The 25,622-nt window shown below is 41.2% G+C and overlaps 1 protein-coding gene and 1 long non-coding RNA gene across 5 annotated transcripts in view; one reads left to right on the top strand and one right to left on the bottom strand.

Moving 5' to 3' along the window:
- Positions 1–16,726, top strand: part of LOC140488169 (uncharacterized) — a 21,280-nt gene extending 4,554 nt beyond the window's left edge. For both annotated transcript variants that reach the window (XR_011963007.1, XR_011963006.1), the window contains exon 2: positions 14,730–16,726. This is a non-coding gene — a long non-coding RNA (uncharacterized lncRNA). The remainder of the gene's footprint in view (positions 1–14,729) is intronic.
- Positions 6,825–25,622, bottom strand: LOC140488168 (uncharacterized). 3 transcript variants are annotated; one of them, XR_011963005.1, is made up of 8 exons: positions 25,272–25,622; positions 23,845–23,955; positions 20,811–20,966; positions 19,379–19,515; positions 13,579–13,729; positions 13,177–13,312; positions 10,073–10,447; positions 6,825–9,342 (listed from the first exon to the last, which is right to left on the bottom strand). XR_011963005.1 is itself a non-coding variant. In XM_072588023.1 (7 exons), exons 1-7 carry the CDS (start codon positions 25,581–25,583, stop codon positions 10,347–10,349), a joined length of 1,104 nt encoding a protein of 367 aa, XP_072444124.1. In that variant the 5' UTR covers positions 25,584–25,622; the 3' UTR covers positions 6,825–10,346. The 3 variants fall into 3 exon arrangements, 2 of the variants coding, with proteins under 2 accessions (XP_072444124.1, XP_072444125.1); XM_072588023.1 differs by having other exon boundaries at positions 6,825–10,447; XM_072588024.1 differs by lacking the exon at positions 19,379–19,515 and having other exon boundaries at positions 6,825–10,447; positions 13,579–13,725.

Below are 25,622 nucleotides of genomic sequence, written 5' to 3'. Positions count from 1 at the left end.
CCCTAAACCTATGCTGTCTACTTCTGGACTCGCCTATCCCAGGGAAAAGACCTTGTATATTTATCCCTCTGACTCTCCAGGGAAAACAGCTCCAGCCTATTCAGCCTCTACCTGAAGCTCAAACCCTCCAACCCCAGCAACGTTCTTGTAAATCTTTTCTGAACCCTTTCAAGTTTCACAATGTCCTCCTGATAGGAGGAAGATGACAATAGGGTGGCACTGTAGCTCAGTGGTTAGCACTGCTGCCTCACAACGCCAGGGACCCGGGTTCAATTCCTGCCTTGGGTAACTGTCTGTGTGGAGTTTGCACATTCTCCCAGTGTCTGCGTGGGTTTCCTCCAGGTGCTCCGGTTTCCTCCCATAATCCAAAGATGTGCAGGTCAGGTGAATTGGCCATACTAAATTGCTCATAGTCAGGGGTAAATATAGGGTAGGGGAATAGATGGGTTACTCTTCAGAGGGTCAGTGTGGACTTGTTGGGCCGAAGGGCCTGTTTCCATACTGTAGGGAATCTAATCTAATTGCACACAATATTCCAAAAGTGCCCTAACCAATGTCCTGTATGGCCACAACATGACCTCCCAACTCCTTTACTAAATGCTCTGACCGATAAAGGAAAGCATACCAACACTGCCTTCATTATCCTATCCACCTGTGACTCCACTTCGAGAATTATTTGTCATGAGGATTTTAATGTTGGCAAGGATCCACTTGGGGAAACCAAATATGGTGTTATGTACAACCTATAACTTATGTTTTTTACACTTAGTTATCTGAATATACAGTCAAGAGGAAGAAATCAGCCCTGACTTAATTTTCTCCCCCTCCCCCAAAATCCACCTCACTAAGCAGCCTCTTTCCCTGATCAATTTCCCTCTTTTTAGAAATTTAATTGTCATCGAATTGCCAGATCAATTTATCTGAGGGACATTTTACAGTTGATAGCTGCTAGATGTTACATAGCTCTTTACTGCAGGCTCTACTATGACACTGGCTCGATTATAATGCTCAGGTACAGGGAATATACCCTGGGCACATCCCTATTTCTATTACTTTGTATGTTGAACTTAAGTACTGTAAGGAGTTCTGTCAAAGTATTTCTGGTGGTTTTCCTTTAGTTCCAATGTGGCCACATCTGTCATTGAGGTGACATACAAGTGATCGAAGTGAAAAAATGACTAGAGAGGCTGGCTTGGGAATCAATTTAATAAATACACCAAGCCACATTAGTCTCCTACATCTTTCTCATTCTAACAATCTTAAAAAATAAAAAAGATTTACAGGATTGTTGCTAGGGTTGGAGGGTTTGACATAGTGAGGGGCTGAATAGGCTACGGCTATTTTCCTTGGAGCTTTGGAGGCTGAGGGGAGACCTAATAGAGGTTTATAAAATGAATAGGATGAGTAGCCATGGCCTTTCCCCTGGGGTGGGAGAGTAAAGAACTGGAGGACATAGGTTTCGGGTGATCAGGGAAAAATTTAAAAGGGACCTAAAGGGCAACTTTTTCATGCAGAGGGTGGTGTGTGTCTGGAATGAACTGTCAGACGAAGTGGAAGCTGGTACAATTCCAACATTTAAAGAGCTTCTGGATGGGTACATGATGAGGAACAGTTTAGAGGGTTATTGGCCAAATACTGGAAAATGAGACGAGATTAATTTAGGATACCTGCTCCCGGTGGATGAGTTGGATTGAAGCGTCTGATTCCATGCTTAACATCACTATGACTCTTAAAATATTTCATTATGCTGATGCATCTAGTTATGCAACACATTGAGCAATATTCTACCACAATTTTGTTTCAAGATATTGAATGCATAAAGTCCTATAGATTAAGACAGTTTTATTGAAACATTGATGTCTTTTGGACTAGAAGCCTGTAACCAGTTATGTGCGACGAGGATCAGTGCTGTACAGATTGACTACAAAATACCTACAATTGTCCACATCATGAACATGGTTAAGTTTAACATTTATTGTAAGCAGTGGAGTACAGGCACTAGAAACCAAAACAGTGCATCCCTCTTACCTCAGTCATAACACATGGTTTTTAAAGAGAATTCTTACTTCAAGCATAAAGTGAACATTTTCATAACCTTAGGACATATCAAAGGATTTTACAGTCAACTTTTTTTTTCTGGCAAGTGATGTCACTTTTCTATGGAGAATGTTTGTTTTTCTTATTCATCCATTGCTTGTGGGACTCATGCCAGCCCAGCAATTAAGTGTCCATCGCTAACTGCCCTTAAAGTGGTGGTGGTGAGCTACCTTCTTAACTTGCTGCAAGCTATGTTGGGGAGGGAGCTCAAAGATTTATCTTTTGTGAGAGTGAAGAAATGGTAATATAAGTTTGTGACTTGGAGGGAACTTTCAGGTGGTGACATTTCCATATGTTTGCTGTCCTTGCTGTTCTAGGTAGTAGAGGTTTCAAGTTTGGAAAGTGCTCTCAAAGTCTTAAACTTTGACAAGTTTGCTGCAATGCAGGTTTACATGTGGTATATACTGTTGCACTGTTAGTGTGGAGGGAGTGAATGTTTAAAGTGGTGGATAGGATGCTGATCTAATAGTCTACTTTCTAGTAGTTAAATGTTGTTGGAGCTGCACATCCTGGCAAGTAGAGAGTATTTCATCACACGTCTGACATGACGAGTATTTTGCATCAGCGTTTATTGTTGAGAAGGACAAGGAAGATATAGAATGTGTGGAAATAGATGGTGACATCTTTAAAAATATCCATATTACAGAGGAGGTGGGGCTGGATGTCTCAAAACACAAAGTTGGATAAATTTCCAGGACCTGATTCGGTGTATTCTAGAACTCTTCGGGAAGCTAGGGAGTTGATTGCTGGGCCTCTTGCTGACATTTTTGTTTCCACTGTTTAAGAAAGGTGGTAAGGAAAAGGGCGGCACGGTGGCACAGTGGTTAGCACTGCTACCTCACAGCGCCTGAGACCCGGGTTCAATTCCCGCCTCAGGCGACTGACTGTGTGGAGTTTGCACGTTCTCCCCGTGTCTGCGTGGTTTTCCTCCGGGTGCTCCGGTTTCCTCCCACAGTCCAAAGATGTGCAGGCCAGGTGAATTGGCCATGCTAAATTGCCCATAGTGTTAGGTAAGGGGTAAATGTAGATGTAGGGGTATGGGTGGGTTACGCTTCGGCGGGGCGGTGTGGACTTGTTGGGCCGAAGGGCCTGTTTCCACACTGTAAAGTAATCTAAAAAAAAAGCCAGGGAACTATAGACTGGTGAGCCTGACATAGTGGGCAAGTTGGAGGGGATCCTGAGGGACAGGAAGGCAGCGACTGATTAGGGATAGTCAGCATGGCTTTGTGAATTGGAAATCATGTCTCACAAACTTGATTTGAGTTTTTTGAGGAAGTAATGAAGAGGATTGACGAGGGCAGAGTGGTGGACGTGATCTATATGGACTTCAAGGCGTTTGACAAGGTTTTTCATGGGAAACTGGTTAGCAAGGTTAGATCACATGGAATACAGGGAGAACTAGTCACTTGGATACAGAACTGGCTCGAAGGTAAAAAAGACAGAGGGTGGTGGCAGACTGGAGGCCTGTGATCAGTGATGTGCCACAAGGATCGGTGCTGGGTCCACTGCTTTTCATCATTTATATAAATGATTTGGAGGTGAATGTAGGAGGTGTAATTAGTAAGTTTGCAGATGACACCAAAATTGGTGGTGTAGGAGACAGTGAAGGTGGTTACCTCGGAATACAACAGGGTCTTGATCATATTGGCCAATGGGCTGAGAAGTGGCAGATGGAGTTTAATTTAGATAAACGTGAGTTGCTGCATTTTGGAAAGGCAGTTCAGAGCAGGACTTACACTCTTTCCAAAGAGACATTGTTCCTTGAAAGTGGAGTCGCAGGTAGATAGAATAGTGAAGGTGTTTAGTATGCTTTTCTTTATTGGGAGTTGGGAGGTCATGTGGCTGTACAGAACATTGTTGGAATATTGTGTGCAATTCCTGTCTCCCTCCTATCAGAAGGATGTTGTGAAACTTGAGAAGGTTCAGAAAAGATTTACAAGGATGTTGCCAGGATTGGAGGGTTTGAGCTATAGCAAGGCTGAATAGGCTGGGACTGTTTTCCCTGGAGCTTGTAAGGCTGAGGGGTAACCTTATGGAGGTTTATAAAATCATGAGTATGGATCAGGGGTCCAGAACTAGAGGGCATAGGTTTAATATAAGAGGGGAAAAAATTAAAAGGGACCTAAAAGGCAACATTTTCACGCAGAGGGTGGTGCATGTATGGAATGGGCTGCCACAATCAAAATTTTTAAAAGGTACCTGGATGGGTACACGAATAGCAAGTGATTAGAGGGATATGGGCCAGGTGCTGGCAAATGGAACGAGATTGGTCTAATTCTGACCAGATATCCTAAACTAAAGGGTCTGTTTTTGTGCTGTATATCTCTTTGACTCTATGGCTATGTTGCTGACGGTTAGACTTTGGGGAGCCAGGTGACAAGATATTCACTGTAGAATTCCCAACCTTTGTGCTGCTCTCAGAATCAGAGATACTTACAGCACAGGAGGGCCTCAATGATCCACAAAGTAATCCAATCAGTTCAACTCCCCTGTTTGGTGTGTGGTCCTGGGAGTCTGTTCTCTTCAAATGCTAGTGCAATTTCTTTTGGCATCATCATTGCTTTTGCAACAAACTTCCTTGTGGGTTCAGTTCGATAAATTTGTAGCTATGTTACTGGTATGGGTGATCCTGTTAGGTTTCTGGCAATAGCACTCAGGTTGATGATGGGAATTTAATGATGGGTATGCCATTGGGCACCATGGAAAGGGTTATTTTCTCTTGAAGATGGTAATCGCCTAGCACTTGTGGCACAAATATTACTTGTACCTGGACAGCCTACAGCCTGGAGGTCTCAACATTGAGTTCTCCAATTTCAAATAACCTCCCTCCTCATCCCCAGACTCCCTTCCACCAACTGGATTCATTCCTCCTCTTGACCAACCAGGTTGTACCCTTTACCTGTCTTCACCTATCCCCACTTCACCACCCTGCCCCCGCCACCCCCTTTATCTGCAGCACCCCTACACCCAACCCCAGCCCAGAAGAAGGGTTACACCTGAAACGTCGACTACTCCACCTCCTGATGCTGCCTGGCTTGATATGTTCTTTCAGCCTGTCTATTTTGGATTCCAGCAGCTGCAGGTTATTTATCTGTAGTAAATATGAGGCTGGATTTTATAGTAAAGCCCACTGACAGTAAGGCTGAGAGTATTGAATTCAGGCAGTGGCCGCCTTGCTGACTATGCAAACCCCCATCCAGTCACAGTACATCTGATTGTCTTTACTGTTCCCTGGTTTCATATCTGTGTTGCAACTGCAACTCTTAAGCCAATACATCATTAAGAAGGTACAGTGCCCAGAATTCAGTGCAATACTGCAAATCAAGTCTGACCAAATTTTATCATTCATGGAACTTCCACCTGTTTTTGCATTTCAACTCCCAAAGACAAAGGCTAGATCAATTTCTCTACTTGGATCTCTAAATCTCTGTTCCCCTTGAAATTTATATGCCACTGTAGTCTTGTTTGCAGAGTTTATCATTTTTGTTGTTAAGTATAAACAGTTGGTTTATTTCCCCCCAATGCACAGGTGTGGCTGGTAGTAGCCATGCTAGCATTTATTGCCCAGGAGAAAATAATGGTGAGATGATGTCTTGAACTGCTGTAGTTTGAGGGAAAGGTACACCCACAATAGATTTTCGAAAGGACGTTCCAGAATGTTGATTCAGTGAGTGTGAAGGAATGGCAATATAGTTCCAAGTGAGAATGGTGTGCAGCTTGAAGGGAATTTCAGAGGTGGTGGTGTTCCCAAACATCATCTGTCTTCATCCTACTAGATAGTAGTCACAGGTTTTGCATGAGCTTTCAACACAGCTGGACTGCAAGAGTACATCCAATGATGCACACTGCTGCCAGTGTATAAGCATGCTACTGAATGGGCATTGGAGGCAACAGTTGGGGTTTTAATCAAGCACTCATTTTGGTTTGCATTGTCATAGATGGGTTTGAGCTTCTTCAGAGTTGCTGGAGCTGCACTTGTGCCTCGTCAATTGTGGACATTCTTTCCAAAGTCAGGAGAAGAGTTAGTGCAGGATTCTAAGCCTATGGCCATAGTGTTCATAGATCTGGTCCAGTTCAGTTTCTGGTTAATGGTAGTAATGATGATAGATGTATGATGGTAATTGACTGTCAATTGGAAATGTTTAAATTCTCTTGCTGCAGCTGGTCATTGTCTGACACTTGTATGGCATGAATATAGTTCACCATTTGTCAACCCAAGCCACGTGGTTGTCCTAGTTTTGCTACATATGAAAACTGCTTCAGATTACATAACTAATTTTCATATTCCTCAAACTAATTGTCAAAAGAACACAAAGACAGGACTGTATAATTTACTATAGTAGTATTAGAAGACAATATTTAGTTTTAAGTATTGGAAAAGATAGTTTCATAATTAATCACAGCATTTACAATTATGAAACATGTTTCCTTCCAGTCAAATCATTAATCTGCATGAAAATTTTCCCCTTTATAGTGACTGTCTAGTGTAACATTTGCAAAATTGTATAAGTATTAATTGACAGATCCATTGCTGCAGCAAAAGATGTAGAGTGATGCTGATCATACCAGGCTAAGTCTGCTTTCAAAAATGATTAGGTTGTGCAATGTTGAGTGAGAAATTATAGTTTAAATCAGTAGATTTAGCTCATGACATATTGTCAATTCCAAATAACACATTTTGCACCTCAAGGAGGCTTAATGCGTAACAAACAATACACAGTTTAACATTAATTTTTAAATAACTTTGTTTGTCTTTCCAAAACCGCAATTTATTATTCATCTTGTGACCACCTGAGAAACTGATGGATACAATAGCTTTATCAAAATCACAAGATGATCCACAGCAAAGTGCTGTTTGAATAACTGTTTTGTGGTTTAATCAGAGTTCCTGATACCTAACATGATCTTTGATTAGATTATTTGCACAGGATGAGATCTATGCTACTGTAACAAAAGGGTTCAATAGTCGAAATAAGCTTTACATCATATTCAAACAAAATGATTAACATTCTCAGTTAGAGAGGTTTAATATAGCTGGATGTCGTGATAATAAAATACAGGTTGTTATCTCCCTAAAATTTTAATCAGTTAACCTTAGACTACAGAGTGAGAGAAAAACATTTATCATTTGAGTTGAGACACTTTAAAAGGGCTACCAGAGTCTACCTGACCTGAAATCAGCTAAGCTCAATGGAAAATACAAAGGAATGTCTAATAACTGGGACTAATTACCACACCTGGAAAAGGCTACACAAGAGGTAATTACCTGCACATGAAAATCAAGTATTTAGAATGTATAACTCAGAAAAAAGACCTTTAACCGTCCCTGCATAGGGGTGAGACTCCTTTATTTCAGGTGTTGCTGAAGTAAAGATTTCAATCAAAAGTTCATTATGCAAAGAGGAAAACTGAACCCTTGTAACTATATTAAGGGAAAGTCTGAGAATGGATTATCAAACCACTTTGTAGTAATGGATTAATTGGATGATAGCCAGGTTTTCATCCTTTGAAACTTATCACTATCTCAGGAAGACATTGACACAATGGTTGCCACAGAGAGACTATCCAAAAGAACCTCTTAGAGATAAACACTAGAATTGGTATTTCAGCAAAGGCTTTCAGAGCAGTATGGTTGATAATTGAAGAGAAGCTGTTGTCTCTATTTTCTCTCTGAGGTTTATATTAGTTACAAAATGTGACTGTTTCAGTGACTGTTATAATCGAGGAACCAAGAATTTCATCAACTGGAACAATTTGCTATGACTTAATCCAGAAAATCACCTTGTTAACAACCAATCACAGGATAAAACCTTATGTTATCATTATGGAATCCCTGCAGTGTGGGAACAGGCTATTCAGCCCATCAAGTCTAAACTGACCCTCTGAAAAGCATCCCACCCAGACCCACACCTACCCTATCCCTGTAACTGTGCATTTACCATGGCTAATCCACCCAGCCTGCACATCTTTGGACACTATGGGCTATTTAGCATGGCCAAACCACCTAGTTGGTGTATCTTTGGACTGAGAGATGAAACTAGAGCATCTGGAGGGAACCCATGCATCTATGGGGAGAACAGGCAAACTCTACACAGATAGTCACCTGAGGGTGGAATTGAACCCAGGTCCCAGGCGCAGTGAAGCAGCAGTGCTAACTGCTGAGCCACCAGCACTAACCACCTAGCCACCATGTTGTCCTGCTGTCTCAAGGACACACAAAGACCTCTAAACTGTATAATCTTTCTTCTTCTTTACTATTCCCCTTAAAAGAGAGAGAGAGAGAGGAAAAGAGAGAACCCAAGTGCTTTTATTTTCCTCTGCTTTAACAGTCAGTTAATAAATCTGCTCTTTCCTTGACTCAAGGAAGCTTCGCTGATTGGCTCCTTGTTGCTCACAGCAAAAAAAAATTTCTCTAGTTTTAATTAGAGAGCAGTATGGCTTAATGTAAAAGTATACAAACATTTGTTGTGATCAGTGGGGGAGGATGAACAGACGGGAGCCAGTTCACAACGAGGATACTCAGTGCATGTTTCAGCTCTATTTACTGATCCCTTTTCCTTGAATGTCTCACCTTGCAAATGACCATTCCACAGATGCACTCTATTTCTGATTTACCATTCCTCATAAAACCCTGTTCGCAGAACCCGAGCTATGAACAAAACCGTATCCCTTGGATTAACCTCAGTTTATATATACGTCAACATAACCAAACAATAAAAGGCAAGTGATAGAACGCGAGTTAACTAAGTAGAAAGTAAACTAGATAAATTACTTTAATTCAAGAACAGTACAGTATCCCTCAATCCAAAAAACTTTCAATAAACATATTTCTCATTTGATGAATCTCAACACTTATAAATTTGCAGAAATCAACAGTCTCTGCCTCCAAAAGATCTGCAGCCATATTTCTTCTGGGTTTCTCTAAGATCCACAGATCCCTTCCTCCAACTGTTTTCTAAAGTCCCTTCTCCTTTTATATTTGAAATGCTTTTCCAATCAGGACATGGAGATTTTCCGATTGAGAACTGCCATTGTCTGTTCGCATTCACAATCCTCTGTACAGCTCTGTACCCATTCTCCACTGCTGAAGAAAAATGTTCAGATCTTTTTCTCCTTTAAACTGTAGCTCCTTCAAATACATGTCTCCCACAGGAGATTAGTATCCCTTCTCCTTAGATTGGCAGTCCTCTGTCTCCATTTAAAAATAAATCAATTCCTGCCATGCTGCCCTCCTGTAGTTTAGCTCTAAAAGCAGAAAGATTTATTACATTTTGATGTTTACCAAGACGAAATGACTTATTTTAAACACTTTGAAAGGAAAATTACGGACAGCTGAAGGGAAGTATACCGACAAAAATTTAATCAAAAGGAACAGGATCAGCCCATTCAACTCTTTTTGGTTTTCCACAACTTTATTAGATCATGCTTGATCTTACTTCCATTTTTACTCAATCCTTTGATATACTGACATAACAAACATATATTGAACTCAGTTTTGAAAACTTCAATAATCCCACTATCCACAGCCTTTAAGTAGTTCCAGATTTCACTGGCAAAAATGTCCTTTCTGATGTTACTCTTAAGTGGGGTAGTTCCAATTTTAAGATTCCTATTCTCGATTCCTCGATCAAAGATAGGCGTAGCTATGAAGAAACTATCTTTGTCAGGTTATCACTTAACCTTCTAAAGTTGAGGCATCTTGTCCTCAAATTTAACCCTCTAAACCCCAGCATTATTCTGATGAACATATAACAAATTCCCTCCTAAACCAAAGTATCGTTTCTGAGGTACGATGATTAAAACTCTTTGCAAAGCTCTTGAGGACCATTGTCAATGTTGTGCACAACTGAAGGAGCATCACTTTCCCATTTCTGTACTGCAGATCCTTTGAATATAAGGTTCAGTATTTCATTGTTAATTATGATTTGTACCAGTGGACCAGCTTTTTAATGCGTAAGTAAAATATCCAACTCACTGTAGCATTTCTTTTATAATTCTGAATTAATTTGGGCCTCGACCATGATGGTTGCTTGAAGTCTACATGTCCCTTTTCATTCAGTGGGCCAACTTGAACTTGCAGAAACCCCACAAAAATGAGGATTTAAACTTCACAGCTATATCAAGGCAAATAAAAATAGATGGTCTCCAAGGATATTCAAGGTCAGAGATGCTGGCAACAACTTGGCCAGTCCAAATCAGATATTTCTTGAAGCAAGATACACGGCCTTGTGGAATCACTTCTTGCATCATTACCTGGGATCTTGAAGCCAATTACCTGTTGCAGCAAGTCCTATGGCAATGGAACTAAATGGACGATACTGAACCTCCCACATCTGAAGTGGTATAGCAACTAGGTGAGAAAAAAATGAATACAAATTTTTAACCAAACGCTCCAATAATAACTTGATTCTTTATTTTTCAATTCTTTGAAGGAATTTATCTCTGCTAGCTTATTATTTAAATGATCTCCAGCGAAATGACCTAATTAAATAACAGATCAGGTTCAAGTGACAGCAAATGTCATTTATTGCATCCGTTGTTCCTGATGCGGTCTCCTTTACATTGGGAGACTAGATGCCTTCTCGCAAAGCGCTTTAGGGAACATCTCCGGGACACCCGCACCACACAATCCCACCGCCCCGTGGCCGAACATTTCAACTCCCCCTCCCATTCTGCCAAGGACATGCAGGTCCTGGCCACCTCCAGCCCAACCCTCTCCCATTTATCTCTCCACCCCAGAGGCTTCAAGCCTCATTCCTGATGAAGGGCTCCTGCCCAAAACATCGATTTTTCCTCCTCCTCCTCGGATGTTGCCTGACCTGCTGTGCTTTTATAGCACCACGCTAATCTTTAATCTCCAGCATTTGCAGTCTTCACTTTTGCCTCAAGTGAGAGCAGTTTAGCACTATTTGTATGTAGCTCATTCAAATTATAATTCTTCAAGTCTAAATAGAAAGTGTTATCAAGCCACATAACTATATGAAACATCAAGTTTGCACTCCATCATGTTCTCATCCTAACAACTTAAATACATTAAAGTACCAAAGCTGATGTTTTCTTTCACAATTCAGTAGCACAGTCTAACTGATTCGCATCAAGTACTACCCTAGCTAACATCAGTAAACACATATCAAAGATCAGACCTAGGACGTTCTTGACTCGCTAAGTCCAATAGGGTGTCAGGCCATGGAACTGATTACAATATTTATTAGTTAAGATTGGCAGGTTAGATCTCATGGAATATAGGGAGAACTAGCCATTTGGATACAGAACTGGCTCAAAGGTAGAAGACAGAGGGTGGTGGTGGAGGGTTGTTTTTCAGACTGGAGGCGTGTGACCAGTGGAGTGCCACAAGGATTGGTGCTGGGTCCTCTACTTTTTGTCATTTACATAAATGATTTGGATGCGAGCATAAGAGGTACAGTTAGTAAGTTTGCAGATGACACCAAAATTGGAGGTGTAGTGGACAGCGAAGAGGGTTACCTCAGCTTACAACAGGATCTGGACCAGATGGGCCAATGGGCTGAGACGTGGCAGATTGAGTTTAAATGCGAGGTGCTGTATTTTGGGAAAGCAAATCTTAGCAGGACTTACAGACTTAATGGTAAGGTCCTAGGGAGTGTTGCTGAACAAAGAGACCTTGGAGTGCAGGTTCATAGCTCCTTGAAAGTGGAGTCGCAGGTAGACATTTGGTATGCTTTCCTTTATTGGTCAGAGTATTGAGTACAGGAGTTGGGAGGTCATGTTGCGGCTGTGCAGGACATTGGTTAGGCCACTGTTGGAATATTGCGTGCAGTTCGGGTCTCCTTGCTATCGGAAAGATGTTGTGAAACTTGAAAGGTTTCAGAAAAGATTTACAAGGATGTTGCCAGGGTTGGAGGATTTGAGCTATAGGGAGAGGCTGAACAGGCTGGGGCTATTTTCCCTGGATCATCGGAGGCTGAGGGGTGACCTTATAGAGGTTTACAAAATTATGAGGGGCATGGACAGGATAAATAGGCAAAGTCTTTTCCCTGAGGTTGGGGAGTCCAGAACTAGAGGGCATAGGTTTAGGGTGAGAAGGCAAAAATATAAAAGAGACCTAAGGGGCAAATGTTTCATGCAGAGGGTGATACGTGTATGGAATGAGCTGCCAGAGGATGTGGTGGAGGCTGGTACAAAATTGCAACATTTAAGAGGCATTTGGATGGGTATATGAATAGGAGGGGTTTGGAGGGATATGGGCCGGGAGCTGGTAGGTGGGACGAGATTGGGTTGGGATATCTGTTGGCATGGACAGGTTAGACCGAAGTGTGTGTTTCAATGCTGTACATCTCTATGACACTATTTACAAGTCCAATAAATTCTAAAATTCCAATGTTCTTTGCAAACCATACTTATCTGTAGAACAAAGTAATTATCAGTGATGAATTGGCAATAAAGAGCAACATTCATTTTCAAACTGCAATATTGAAAACAAATAGAAAACTCTTGAATGTAAAAGGTGGTATAAGAGACAAAACTGTAAAAGATAGTTCTTATTTGGGTCTTTTGATATTATACCATCTTCAGGTCATGGGAAAGAAATATTGGACAGGAGTAAGCCATTCAATCCACTGAGCCTGCCCTGTCATTCAATATGATCATTGAATGCTTCAGTGCCTTTTACTGACCTCATCCTCATAACCTTGTAATCTGAAATCTATCAATCAATCAATCAATCAATCTCTACATGTACTCAGCCCTCTGCAGTAGAAAATTCTAAAGGTTCACAGTAAAATAATTAAAGAAGTTTGAGGAAGTAAAGCTGAATTGAACCATAATGGTGAGGACTGACTGGCTATTAATATTATCATCATTAAAATGTTGTGCCATTGGCCTAAAGCTGCAGGTAGTGAATGGTCCACACTGTCACCTGTAGCTTTAGGTCAGATTTAGCTAGTGTTACCAAATGTTCCACAGTAGTTTGTTAGTAGAATCTACAATCAGTAACATAGTACATTTCACTAATGGTGATACACCAATACAACTCTTAGAGTAGGAATCGAAACTATACATGTAATAACACAAAGATTTGTCCAGGAGAACCATTCTGCATACCTATCTCTCCAGGAGAGAGCTTCAAGGTAAAAAGAGTACATTTGCTTGCACATATGTCCTTGGGTAAGAGTTGAACTTCAAAGATCCCCTGCAGCTGAGCGATCCACATCAACAAGTCCCCATCATGATCTTTCACCTGTACAAAAATAACAATCTCTCAGTCTCTCTTCATTCACAGTTGATCCACATGGCTCCTCTAATTGCCAGAACTATCAACATCAAATAAATAATCCAGTACATAATTATATAACAAAAAAAAGTTGTAGGATGGATTGTGCAAATGAAATTCAGACATAAAACATGCAAAAAAGGAAGTTTCTGGTCCTTCAATACTCACAACTATGCTAAAACATTGGACTAATTGTTCATATTCCGATCCAACTAAAGCATATGTTATTTCACCTTTACAAATGTGTCCTCTACAGCGCCGTTTTCCTCTTGTGATGCCATCAGCAACCAGTTGGACTCTGCCAGTTCCACTACCGGAGGGAGGAAGTAGGGTCGTTGATAAAATGCACGGATTACCTTCGCAGCTGCTTTGTTGCAATTCTTCCTGTGCAGAAATAATTCTTATCTACAGTCAGCATTCAAAGATTAAACATCATAGCTGAAACTCACTCCAAACAGCTTCTTAGCCAACACAAACCAGAATGCTCTAAGATCAACTGGCGTGACATTCATTCCCTGAGTCAGTTCACGAAACCTATTTAAGTCCAGTTGATGTGCCAGTTTAAAAAAAATCCAGTCAGTGTTTAAATGAATTCAAGAACCAAATCAAGTATGATGCACAATGCATTGCAATGGACAGCCTCCATATGAAACACTATTGTGAAAAGCAAATAAAAAGTTTTGAGTGATAGTGGTAGCCTTTAAAATTAATGATTCAGAAAAATATTGCCATTTGATGGATGAAGTTGAAATCTCTCAAACAACCAGTGAGATACAGATGAAAATAACTACATATAGACAGACATTATTGTACAGATCAATAGATGAGAGAGTTGCATGTGTAGTGTCATGATGTCGGGTTAGTCAGACCTTAATAAGCTGCCAGTTGGCTGTTGTAATTTATCAAGGACCTTGGTGTGTAAGAAATGTTATGACTGAATCAAATGGGGGGGGTGGGTGGTTTAGATTCAATTTCATTTATTGTTTGGTCATTCTTTAAAATACTTAAAATGACAGTACTTCTGACTTTAGAGTTAAGATTGTTCCTACGTAAATAAGACAAACCTTGCAGCATAAAAACTGGCATCTTTGTTTTTATGCTTTTTAAATATTGTGGGTTGAAATAAGAAAGAACTGTTTTAAAACCAATGGTTTAAAAGATTGCTGCATGTTTTGAAAAGCAAGTAAGCTGATAATTATGGCAAGCATTGCATAAAAAGTTGTTTGAACATGCAGTAACTTATGTGGTTGCAGATAAATCAAAGTTGAGGGGTTCTGTGTAAGGTTGCAGGTGAGTGGCAAGAAATTGGTTGGTCTATTGACTAGTGACCAGTTATTAATGGCAAAAGCCTTGTGCTTACCAACAACTTATAATTTGTTCTCAGGTAACTGAACAGCTTCAGCCTGTGAATAGGACAGGAAGAGGCATTTTGATTTTCACCAGCACAGACATGTCTCTGTTGTCTGCAGTCAAAATCAATTTTAAATCTGAGAAAAAAAAAATCAGCTTTCCTTCAACAGTTGTTCTAAACTTTGATTTCTAACTGACGATTCAAATCTTTTAAGTGAACCCTGAGTGTTTCACATATCAGAAAAAACATCGAGAGAATCAACTGAGAAGTAATATTCAAGTACTCTGCTTCCACCATTGTTTCCATGGACAGGTCTAAAGACTAGACGGTCTTAAGAGAAAATGCACTTAAATGGGTGACTCAAGGAAAGCGACGGGCCTGGACTGGGTCCCTAGCCAAGCGCTTACATCCTGTGCAGACCAGCTGGTGGAGGTATTCACATAACTTAAACCTCTCCCTCCTACAAGCCGAAGTCCCCACCAGCTTTAAGAAGACCACCATCATCCCATTACCAAAGAAAGCACATGAAACATGCTTCAATGAGTGCTGCCCTGTGATTCTGACTTCCGTAATCATGGAGTACTTTGAGAGTGGGTCATGGCACATATCAACTTGAGCCTCTCAGCCTGCCTCAATTCCCTGCAATTTGCCTACCAATGTAACAGCAATCCCTGGGGCATCTGGAAACAAAGGACACCTATGTTGGATTCTTACTCAGCGAGTATTGCTCTGCCTTCAATACCGTAATCCCTTCCAGACTGATCTCAAAACTTTGAGACCTAGATCTTGGCTCTGGCCTCTGCAACTGGATCCTCAGCTTCCTGACCCATAGACCGCAATCACTGAAGACAGACATGATAACCCTCAACTCTGGAGCCCCTGCAAGGTTTCATTTTCAGCCCCCTACTGTATTCCATGTCTTGTGTAGCCAAATTCCAACCGAATACCATCTACAAGTTTGCTGAGGACACCATCCTACCACAGTGCATATCAAACAAGTAGGAGACAGTGAGGTCTGCAGATGCTGGAGATCAGAGTTGAGTGTGTGTTGCTGGAAAAACACTGCAGGTCAGGCAACATCTGAGGAGCAGGAAAATCAACGTTTCGGGCCGGAGCATTCCTGATAAAGGGCTCCAGCCCGAAATGTCAATTTTCCTGCTTAGATGCTACCTAACATGCTGTGCTTTTCCAGCAACACACTCTCAATTCTGGATATCAAACAATGATGAGTCAGAATACAGAAAGAAGATCGAGGGATTGGTATTGTGGTGAAATGATAACGCGCACTCAATAACAGCAAAACAAAAGAACAGATCATTGACTTCAGAAAGAAAGGAGGAGAACATGCTTCTATATACATCAACAAAATGGACTTTGAGGGTTGACAGTATCAAGTTCCTAGGAGTGACAATAATGGGCAACCTGTCTCAGACTTACCATGTTGGTGCAAAGGTCAAGAAGTCAGAACAATGCCTTTTCTTCCTCAGGTGACGGAGGAAATCCAGCATATCCATAAGGACCTTCACCAACATTTACAGATGCAGCACTGAATGCATACTGTCCAGGTGCATAATTGCCTGGGTATGGCAACTGCTCTGCCCAGGATTATAAGAAATTACAGAACGTCGTATGCACAGCCCAGACCAACACAACCTTCCATTTCCATTCCATTGGACTCCATTTACACTAATCAGTACTGAGGAAAGGCTGCCTACATCAAAAACCCATCCCACCCTGGTAATCCTCTTCAACACCCTCTTCCATCAGGCAGAACATACATAAGCTTGAATATGCATCAACAGGTTTAAGAACAGCTTCTTCCCTGCCATTTTTAGACTGATGAATGGACTCTCAAGCTTCAAATAACGTTGATCTTGTTAATGTTAATCTTGCTTTATGCACCTCCTGTGCTCTGTAACCTCTATGTTCTGTATGTCCTTGCTTAGTATGATCTGTCTGTACTGCTCTCAAACAAAGCTTTCCACAGTACTTAAGTACATGTGACTACAATAAATCAACTCAAACCTGTAGCTGATATCAAAAGCAAGTTAGTTGGCCGTACTACAGAGACTGCATCAGTGGATCTATCAAGATTTCCCCATCCTTGACCAATCATGAGACATTTAGCCTATCTGTCTAGGCTGGAATTATCTTTAGTTTAGGTGTAGGTTTGCTCGCTGAGCTGTAGGTTTGATATCCAGACGTTTCATTACCTGGCTAGGTAACATCATCAGTGGCGACTTCCAAGTGAAGCGAAGTTGTTGTCTCCTGCTTTCTATTTATATCTTTCTACTGGATGGGGTTCATGGGGTTTGTGGTGATGTCATTTCCTGTTCGTTTTCTGAGGGGTTGATAGATGGCATCTAGATCTATGTGTTTATTTAAGGCATTGTGTTGGAGTGCCAGGTCTCTAGGAATTCTCGGGCATATCTTTGCTTAGCCTGTCCCAGGATAGATGTGTTGTCCCAGTCAAAATGTTTTTTTTCATCCGTGTGTAGGGCTATGAGGGAGAGAGGGTCGTGTCTTTTTGTGGCTAGCTGGTGTTCGTGTATCCTGGTGGCTAACTTTCTTCCTGATGGTCCAACGTAGTGTTTGTGGTAGTCCTTGCATAGAAGTTTGTAGATGATGTTGGTTTTGTCCATGGGTTTTACTGGGTCTTTTAAGTTTGTTAGTTTTTGTTTGAGAGTGTTGGTGGGTTTGTGTGCTACTAGGATTCCGAGGGGTCTTAGTGGTCTGGCTGTTATTTCTGAAACTACTTTGATGTATGGTAAGGTGGTTAGGGTTTCTGGCTGTGTTTGGTCTGCTTGTCATGGTTTGTTCTTGAGGAATCTGCGGACTGTATTTTTTGAGTATCCGTTCTTTTTGAATACGTTGTATAGGTGGTTCTCTGTTTTCTGAAGTTCGTCTGTGCTGCAGTGTGTGGTGGTTCGTTGGAATAGTGTTCTGATACAGCTTTGTTTGTGTGTGTTGGGATGGTTGCTGGTGTAGTAAAGTATTTGGTCAGTGTTTGTCGGTTTTCTGTATACGCAGGTTTGTAGTTCTCCGTTGTCCTTTCTTTCGACTGTGACGTCCAGGAATGAGAGTTTGTTGTTGGTTTCTTCCTCCTTGGTGAATTTTATGCCTGTGAGGGTGTTGTTGATGATGTTATATGTTTCTTCTATCTTGTTTCGTTTTGTGATGACAAAGGTGTCATCTAGGTAGCAGACCCAGATTTTTGCTTTGATGGTTGCCATACATCAAAGAAGTTTCAGAAATGACAGCCAGACTACTAAGACCCCTCGGAATCCTAGTAGCATGCAAACCCACCAACACTCTCAAACAAAAACTAAAACTTAAAAGACCCAGTACAACCCATGGACAAAACCAACGTCATCTACAAAATTCCATGCAAGGACTGCCACAAACACCACGTAGGACAAACATGAAGAAAGTTAGCCACCAGGATACAGGAACACCAGCTAGCCACAAAAAGACACGACCCTCTTTCCCTCGTAGCCCTACACATGGATGAAAAAAAAAACCACCATTTCGACAACACATCTATCCTGGGACAGGCTAAGCAAAGACATGCCAGAGAATTCCTAGAGGCCTGGCACTCCAACCACAATGCCATAAACAAACACATAGATCTAGATGCCATCGATCAACCCCTCAGAAAATGAATAGGAAACGACATCACCACAAACCCCATCCAGGAGAAAGATATAAATGGAAAGCAGGAGACAACAGCTTCGCTTCACTTGGAGGTCGTCACTGATGATGTTACCTAGCCAGGTAATGAAATGTCTGGATATCAAACCTACAGCTCAGTGAGCAAACCTACACCCTAAACCTCAACCTGAGCTACAAACCTTCATACACCTTGCATTATCTTTAGTCTTGGACAGAATGCACCAGATTACCTAATCCCTCATCTGAGATGTTCATTTTTAAAAAAATTAGTTATCTCAAAATACATTAAATACTGGGTGAACAACAGAATATCTTCATCTAGTCTTCATAGTAAAAGTATTGTTCACTTCTGTAAACCTCTCATTCCATAATTGATACATTTTATAAAATGTTTAGCTTAGGCACTGAATCTACATTTAGATGCAAGGAACTGTAAGACTGGTAATCTGGAGTTAACAATATTTCAAGGGTAAATTGTGTTTATTTAAAAAGGACCAGAGTTAGAAGTGAAAATAAAACTTAAAACAGATGACACATACCTCTTACGGTGTTTTTGCTAAGGACAGAAGAACTACAATTACTTTAATAAAAGAATTAAGTTATTTGTGTAGTTCCCAGATCAAAGCAGCTAAAAGTATCTTTGTAAATATGGAGGTTTTTTGGTAGAGCCTTCAGTTCTGGAAAGTTGCTTATTAAGTAGACTAAAGATATGAATTTTCATGTGGTCCCAAGAGGAAAGGATTGTATTGCAGGCAAAAGATAACTAATTTCCATTCCTGTTGGGAGCATCCAGATTATGCCATGGGGATGGACCGAGGGGGAATAGGATGGCTCTTTTTTAAAAAAAAATTATCAATGTGCTTTTTTGAACAGAAAACAAGCAGTTCAAAAAGATAAGAATTGGCTAAGGGGTGTAAAGTGACTGTGGGAACTATTGTACTTCAATGAAATTGCATAAGAAGGTTAAAAGAATCTCACGTAACATTCATCACACAAGTCTTGAGTCTTACCACTGAATTGCCCATTGGTCAAGCCTCTGTTGACGGACTTTTTCAAAGAAGGTTATAGGAGTATTCTCCACCGAGTGAAGGGAGTCCCAATAACTGCATACTTCTGTGCTCTGCAGAACTGGGTGACCACTGTATAACTAAGAGATGCCAATTCAGGATCAGCCAAGCACTCAAATCTCAATGTTATTTTGCTGTTCTTTACTTCCCCACTTAAATATTATCATTTCACCAGCTCCCTCCTTATTCCATAAATTTATGATCCATCTCTCATCCTCATATGCCGTAATCTCATCCCACTTCCGGAGGTCTCCCAACCAATGCAAACTCTTCCCAAGTGAAGTAAATGCAGTATCAAATTCCCAACTGTAATAAAGCACTGCAGAAGTTACTGCCATTGCAAGGTAAGATTTAGATTTGCAGCTCTTTCATCTTATACCATCAACCAAGGTAGAAAAGAAACAAGCAATTAAATCAGAATTTCAAATATGAAATAGATTGCAAAAATTCCATACGAGGGTGCTCATAAAGGAGAGTTTTAATCTGTAAATCTGCCAAGAGAAATAAGTAAAACATCAAACACCACCCTCCCCAACCACAAGGTGCATCAGAATATACATTTACTGATTCTCATCCCCCTTAAGAAGGGTGCTGTAATTCTGAAGCTAAGCACTGAGAAAGTTTTAATAAATTGCTGCTGGCACAGCCAGGGCAAACCATATATAATGAGGAAGCAGGGCATGACATTGTACAGATTTACTTCTCTCAGGATTGTGACTGGACTATGGTTCAGGATTTCCGAAAAGCTGAAGACTTGTGCTTTTTCAGAGTTTGTAAGGAACACATTATGTAGGTATTTATCACATGGGCATGAAATCACTTGAAGGATGGGACAAGTAGCAACCCCATTTAAACAAATTCTGGCAGTATTTTCTTAACCCTCTCTAAAGTTTTATTTTTAATTTTATGACACACCTCTTGGGCAAGTATGACTTGAATATAGGCATCCTAGTGCAGGGGTAGGAAAATAAACCCTTACATCTACTGTTATCTAAATTTACAAAGGTGCAGATTAATTCATTCACTCATTCTTAATGTCTTTGATCAGAAGCTGTGATTGTGGTGGTCAACACCCAAAGTAGCCATCTGGGGCTCTGGCAGTAAAGCAGTATAGGTTTCTGGGACAGAACACAAGACCTCACTACAAAGCACCAATACCAATGGCATACTTTGGAGATGGCAGTTTCCACACATAGAAACTACAGCATGAATTTTAATCAGACACAAGCCCTGTAGTCAACACTTAGCTGATTCTGATGAAGCATCAGAAGCAACTGTGGGGCACTACCTATGCCCACAACAACATGAGTGATTAAAGTATCCAATTACACATGAAGTAGAACAGGGATATTAAAAAAAATCTGTATTGACTGACCCGAGTTATGAATGGCACAGTAAACTCTCTCTGTGCAACCCATTCTTCTGCCCCATCTGTTATGATGACAGGTAGATTCTGACGTAGATAATTCTGGAGAACAACTTTTGGATCTACTTTGTGCAGAAATTCCACTTTTGGATATTGTTGACATACCTAAACAATTAGATGCATAAACATAAGGCTTAAAAACTAAACTGTAACAACAAAACAGAAGTAGCAAATAATTCCCCACATTAGATTGTGGCTGATCATCTACCTCAATAACTTTTCTCCATAAATCTTAAAGCCAGTATAGTGTATTTTGCAGAAATCTTTCGATTTTTGACTTGAACATGCACAACAATTCAGCTTCCACTGCTGTCTGGAATTGAGAATTCCAAAGATTCACCACTCTCTGAAACTTAAATTCTTCTTTAGCTCAGTCTTATCCGGAGTTTCTCGTCCTTGCTTTTAGATTCACTGCCCAGTGGAAAACACCTTATTTACATCCAGCCTGTCACACTCTTAAGAACTTTTTAAGTTTCAATGTGATCACCTTTTTTCATTCAAAACTTCAGAGAATACAGTGTCCTCAATCTTGCCTCACAACAATGCAACTATGCCAGAGATTAATATAGTGACTGTCTGCTGCCCTGCCTCAACAGCAAGGATACTTCCTCCTTCTTTCTTTCCTTGTCTGTTCCTTTTATATAACAAATCCTCTACTGGACTTCCCCTCCTTTGCTCTCCCCTCCTGTACAGCCGAATCACCCAAGGTGCCATGAACTTGGCTCTCATTGCACCCTTCTGAGAAACCAGTGCTGTCATCTATATCCAATGCAGCAAATGAATTAGACAACGGGACTACAGGGGATTCCTACATTATCTAGGCAAAAGTGAGGACTGCAGATGGTGGAAACCAGAGTTTAGATTAGAGTGGTGCTAGAAAAGCACAGCAGGTCAGGCAGCATCCGAGGAGCAGGAAAATCGACGTTTCAGGCAAAAGCCCTTCATCAGGAATAAAGGCAGGGAGCCTCTCCATTCCTACACTGTCTGCCTCAAATATTCCTAGCCTGTGGTATGACCACCTCTCTGAACAAGCTGTTTGCCTTGCCGATTATCTACCATGTCTCTAACTACCACTTGAGTTCCAAACATCGGCACTCGAGATTCCATCACTGATGACACCTCTTACACACATTTGTCAGTAATTCCACATACTACAGTACACATGTTCCACATGACCAAACTGGTCTACCATGCTGCAACTTTACTTCACACATTAATATAAATAAATCAAAGTTAAATAAAATTAATTTACTTAACACAACCTTACAACTACTGGGAAATGCAACCTAATATTTAGCGCACTATTTGCAATTAGCCTTAATAGAAATTACATTATGTACCAAACTCTCTCATGAACCTGGAATCACATCTCACTCAAAACATAATACTGTGTGCTCCTTATTGAATATCAGCCTCTGATGAATCACTGGCAGTTTAACTTTCTGCTGCATTAATTAACACATATTGAACTAATTACTCTTAGCTGATTGATAGATGATTGCCACTGGTAGGCAGTTCCCTTTTTAACAGTGCAATTAACTTCCTTGAAGGTTACTGGTTCTATGTCAAAGCCTGACTCTCAATTTATATCTAAACAGGAAAAGGATTTACTTGAACACATTGTTAGTCATTCTGTCGATCTAACTCATGCACAAGTTCCTGACTATGCACTCCTTAAAAACAAACTTCTGTCTACAAAATTTTTCTTCAGTTTCTTCATAAAAGCTCCAACTCCCATTACAATATAGTTCACAGAAGGTTGGAATCCTTCACGTAGATGCAGAAACTAGCTTGAGGAGTATAGAATGGTATAGCAGAAGTGCCATGTACTTTGCTGAGCCTAATGCTCATACCAAATCTTTATGACCTCATTTGTACAGCAAGTAGGAATAGTAGTCCTTTGGGCCATCAGGTAAATCTCTGTTCTTAAAATATTAATAATAGTTTATTTAATTTATGGTAAACTTTCATTTGAATTTTGCTTCACTGGTGAATTAATTTTGAATTTAAAAATAAGCGTATGTCAAAGAAGCCTTGTTTCTTCTTTCTACTTGCATCAATGTAGTTTGAGAGTTTTGAGAAGATTTGTAGCTCAGGGTGAGTTTCTGGATGTAGGTTTGCTCACTGAGCTGGAAGGTTCATTTTCAAACATTTCGTCACTATACTAGGTAGTATGTTGTGGTTCTGTTCGCCGAGCTGGGAATTTGTCTTGCAAACGTTTCGTCCTCTGTCTAGGTGACATCCTCAGTGCGTGGAAACCTCCTGTGAAGCCTTTTTAAAAGATCATCCTGAATCCGTTCTGCCTGGCTGTGTCCCTGGCTTGTGGATTGTTGACTGGTGGTCTGTATCTGACACATGGTGGAAGGATTCGATTCTTTCGGCATTCATGCAGGAACCGGAGTTGTTCGTATGTGGCGCTTAGGCGGTTGACACAGGATTCCCATTTCCTAGCTTGTCTTAGCGTCTCTCGCCCATAGGTGTTCAAAGTTTGGGAGAAGATTTGTAGTTCGGGTGCTCGTTGTTGTGGTTCTGTTCGCCGAGCTGGGAATTTGTCTTGCAAACGTTTCGTCCCCTGTCTAGGTGACATCCTCAGTGCTTGGGAGCCTCCTGTGAAGCCAGGTAGTATCTTCAGTGAGCCTCTAGGTGAAGGCTTTGTCCGGAGGCTTACTGAAGATGTTACCTAGTATGGTGACAAAACGTCTGAAACTGAATCTTCCAGCTCAGTGAGCAAACCTACATCCAGATCAATGTAGTTCACCTGCATTTTTGGTATGAGGCAGTGTATTGGCAGAAATGCATATGAGCAAAGACCCTAAACATTATTCAATCCTGTCCCTTGATTGTGTTTAAACACACTGGTGCAACTTGGCCTCAAAGGATGGGCCTGCTTGTAAATGATATTTGTGGTAAATATAAGTTGCTAGCCCAATTCAGCATATAAAGGTCCTCGAATAATTTTAGAAAACAGTGCTTGTTAACTCACAGTGATGCAGTCTGTGAGCTGCAAAGACTCAAGGCCTCTCTCAAAGTAATAAGGGTTCCTGATCAGGCAGTCAGTATTGGAGTACAATGTCCAGTCCCAGTAAGGCAGCAGCTGAAAATAAGAACAAATATGTTTCATTAAAAAATCTCTATCATTCAGGAACATGGGATGCAAAAGCTTGAGAGTTATACTCAACCTCACTGGTTAGGACTAAACTAGAGCATTCTTCCCAAATTCTGGGCATCACAGTTTGGCAAGGATATTAAAGCCTCGCAGAGAGGAAGAAGAATTTTCTTAGAATGACATCTGTGATAAGAGATTTCAGTTTGTTAGATGCTGGATATTTTGTGTTGCTCTCCTTACAGCAGACAAAGTTAAGAGGGAGATTTAAGGGAGCCATCATGGCCAATTTTAATAGAGTAAAAAAGGATAGTTTCGTTCTCATGGCAGAAGGGTCACTAACCAGAGGGCACAGTTTTATGGCAAAGAATCAGAAATGATGTGAGCAGATATCTCTCTCACAAACAGAAGAATTTGTGAAAGGAAATTGGATGAATGGGTAAGGGAGAAAGAAGTGAAGCCATGTCAAATTAGTTCATAGAATCAGAATCCCTAGACTGTGGAAGCAGGCCATTTGGCTCATTGAGCCCACATGGACCCTCCAAAGAGCATTCCACCCAAACCACCTACCCCTATAACCTGTATTCCCCATGGCTAAACCACACAACACATTCCTGGACACCATGGGCATATTTAGCATAGCGAATTCTGACCTGCACATTCTTGCACTGTGGGAGGAAACTGGAGCACCCAGAGGAAACCTAAATAGAGAGTTGCCAGAGGCTGGAATTGAACTCGAGTCCCTGGCACTGAGGTGGCAGTGCTAACCACTGTGCCATCTTTTCTAATAAAGCACCAACAGAACACTAAGCAAGTGCTGTACCATTCCAGAAATCTAAAAAAGCAGAAAATGAGGGACTGAAAGTAACATTTTAATTCCAGACAAGAACTGCATGTTCCATCTTGGAAGACTTAAGTTTACAAACTCTCTTTAACTGAATCCCAAAATAAATGGGAAGTTCTGCTCAAAGGCCACGTGGATTCCCAAGTCCAAATTACTTCAAAGATCAAAGCAAACACTCCATTCCTCAAGCTTATTCCACACAAGGGGAGGAACAACACATACTTCCTCTAGAAGGACATCAACAATCCCCAAAAGAATTGTATTTTAGTCTGTCTGTTTGGGAGGGAGAGACAGAATGGATCATTTTGTGCAACTCTGGAAGAGGCTGTTGTTTATACCTGGGGTATTAGATTCCCATCAGTTACTGCGAGGATTTACGGTGTTTCTCTGAATCTCAACGAAACGCATGTATTAAAATGTTCTCAGTGCCAATCTGTAATGGGGTGGAGGCAGGCACACTGACCTGAATCAGCAAAGCCCGGCCGCAGTAACTGAGAAATCTGGAGCCGGGGCGGCTGTGGAGCAGGAGGCAGCCGAGCAGGAAGAGGACGCCAGCTACGAGAGCGATCCTGCCCTGGGCCCGGCTACCGCTGCGGCGGCTTGGGGGTGAACAGCACCGGAGCAGGGGTTCCATGAGCCGGCAGTATTCGGAGGCGGAGGCGGGGAGAAGCCGGCGCTGGTACAACCTCTCGAACTCGCCGTCGAAGTAGGACAGCTTCCTTGAGAAAGACAGAGAGCGCAGCCCTGAGCTGCTCCGACCCCTCCGAATCACCATCTCTGCTTCTCAACCTCCTGCCAAGATCCGGAACATTGC

This window comes from Chiloscyllium punctatum, chromosome 17 (assembly GCF_047496795.1).
Source record: "Chiloscyllium punctatum isolate Juve2018m chromosome 17, sChiPun1.3, whole genome shotgun sequence".
Lineage (NCBI taxonomy): Eukaryota > Metazoa > Chordata > Chondrichthyes > Orectolobiformes > Hemiscylliidae > Chiloscyllium > Chiloscyllium punctatum.
This window is presented reverse-complemented; position numbering and strand designations above follow the sequence as displayed.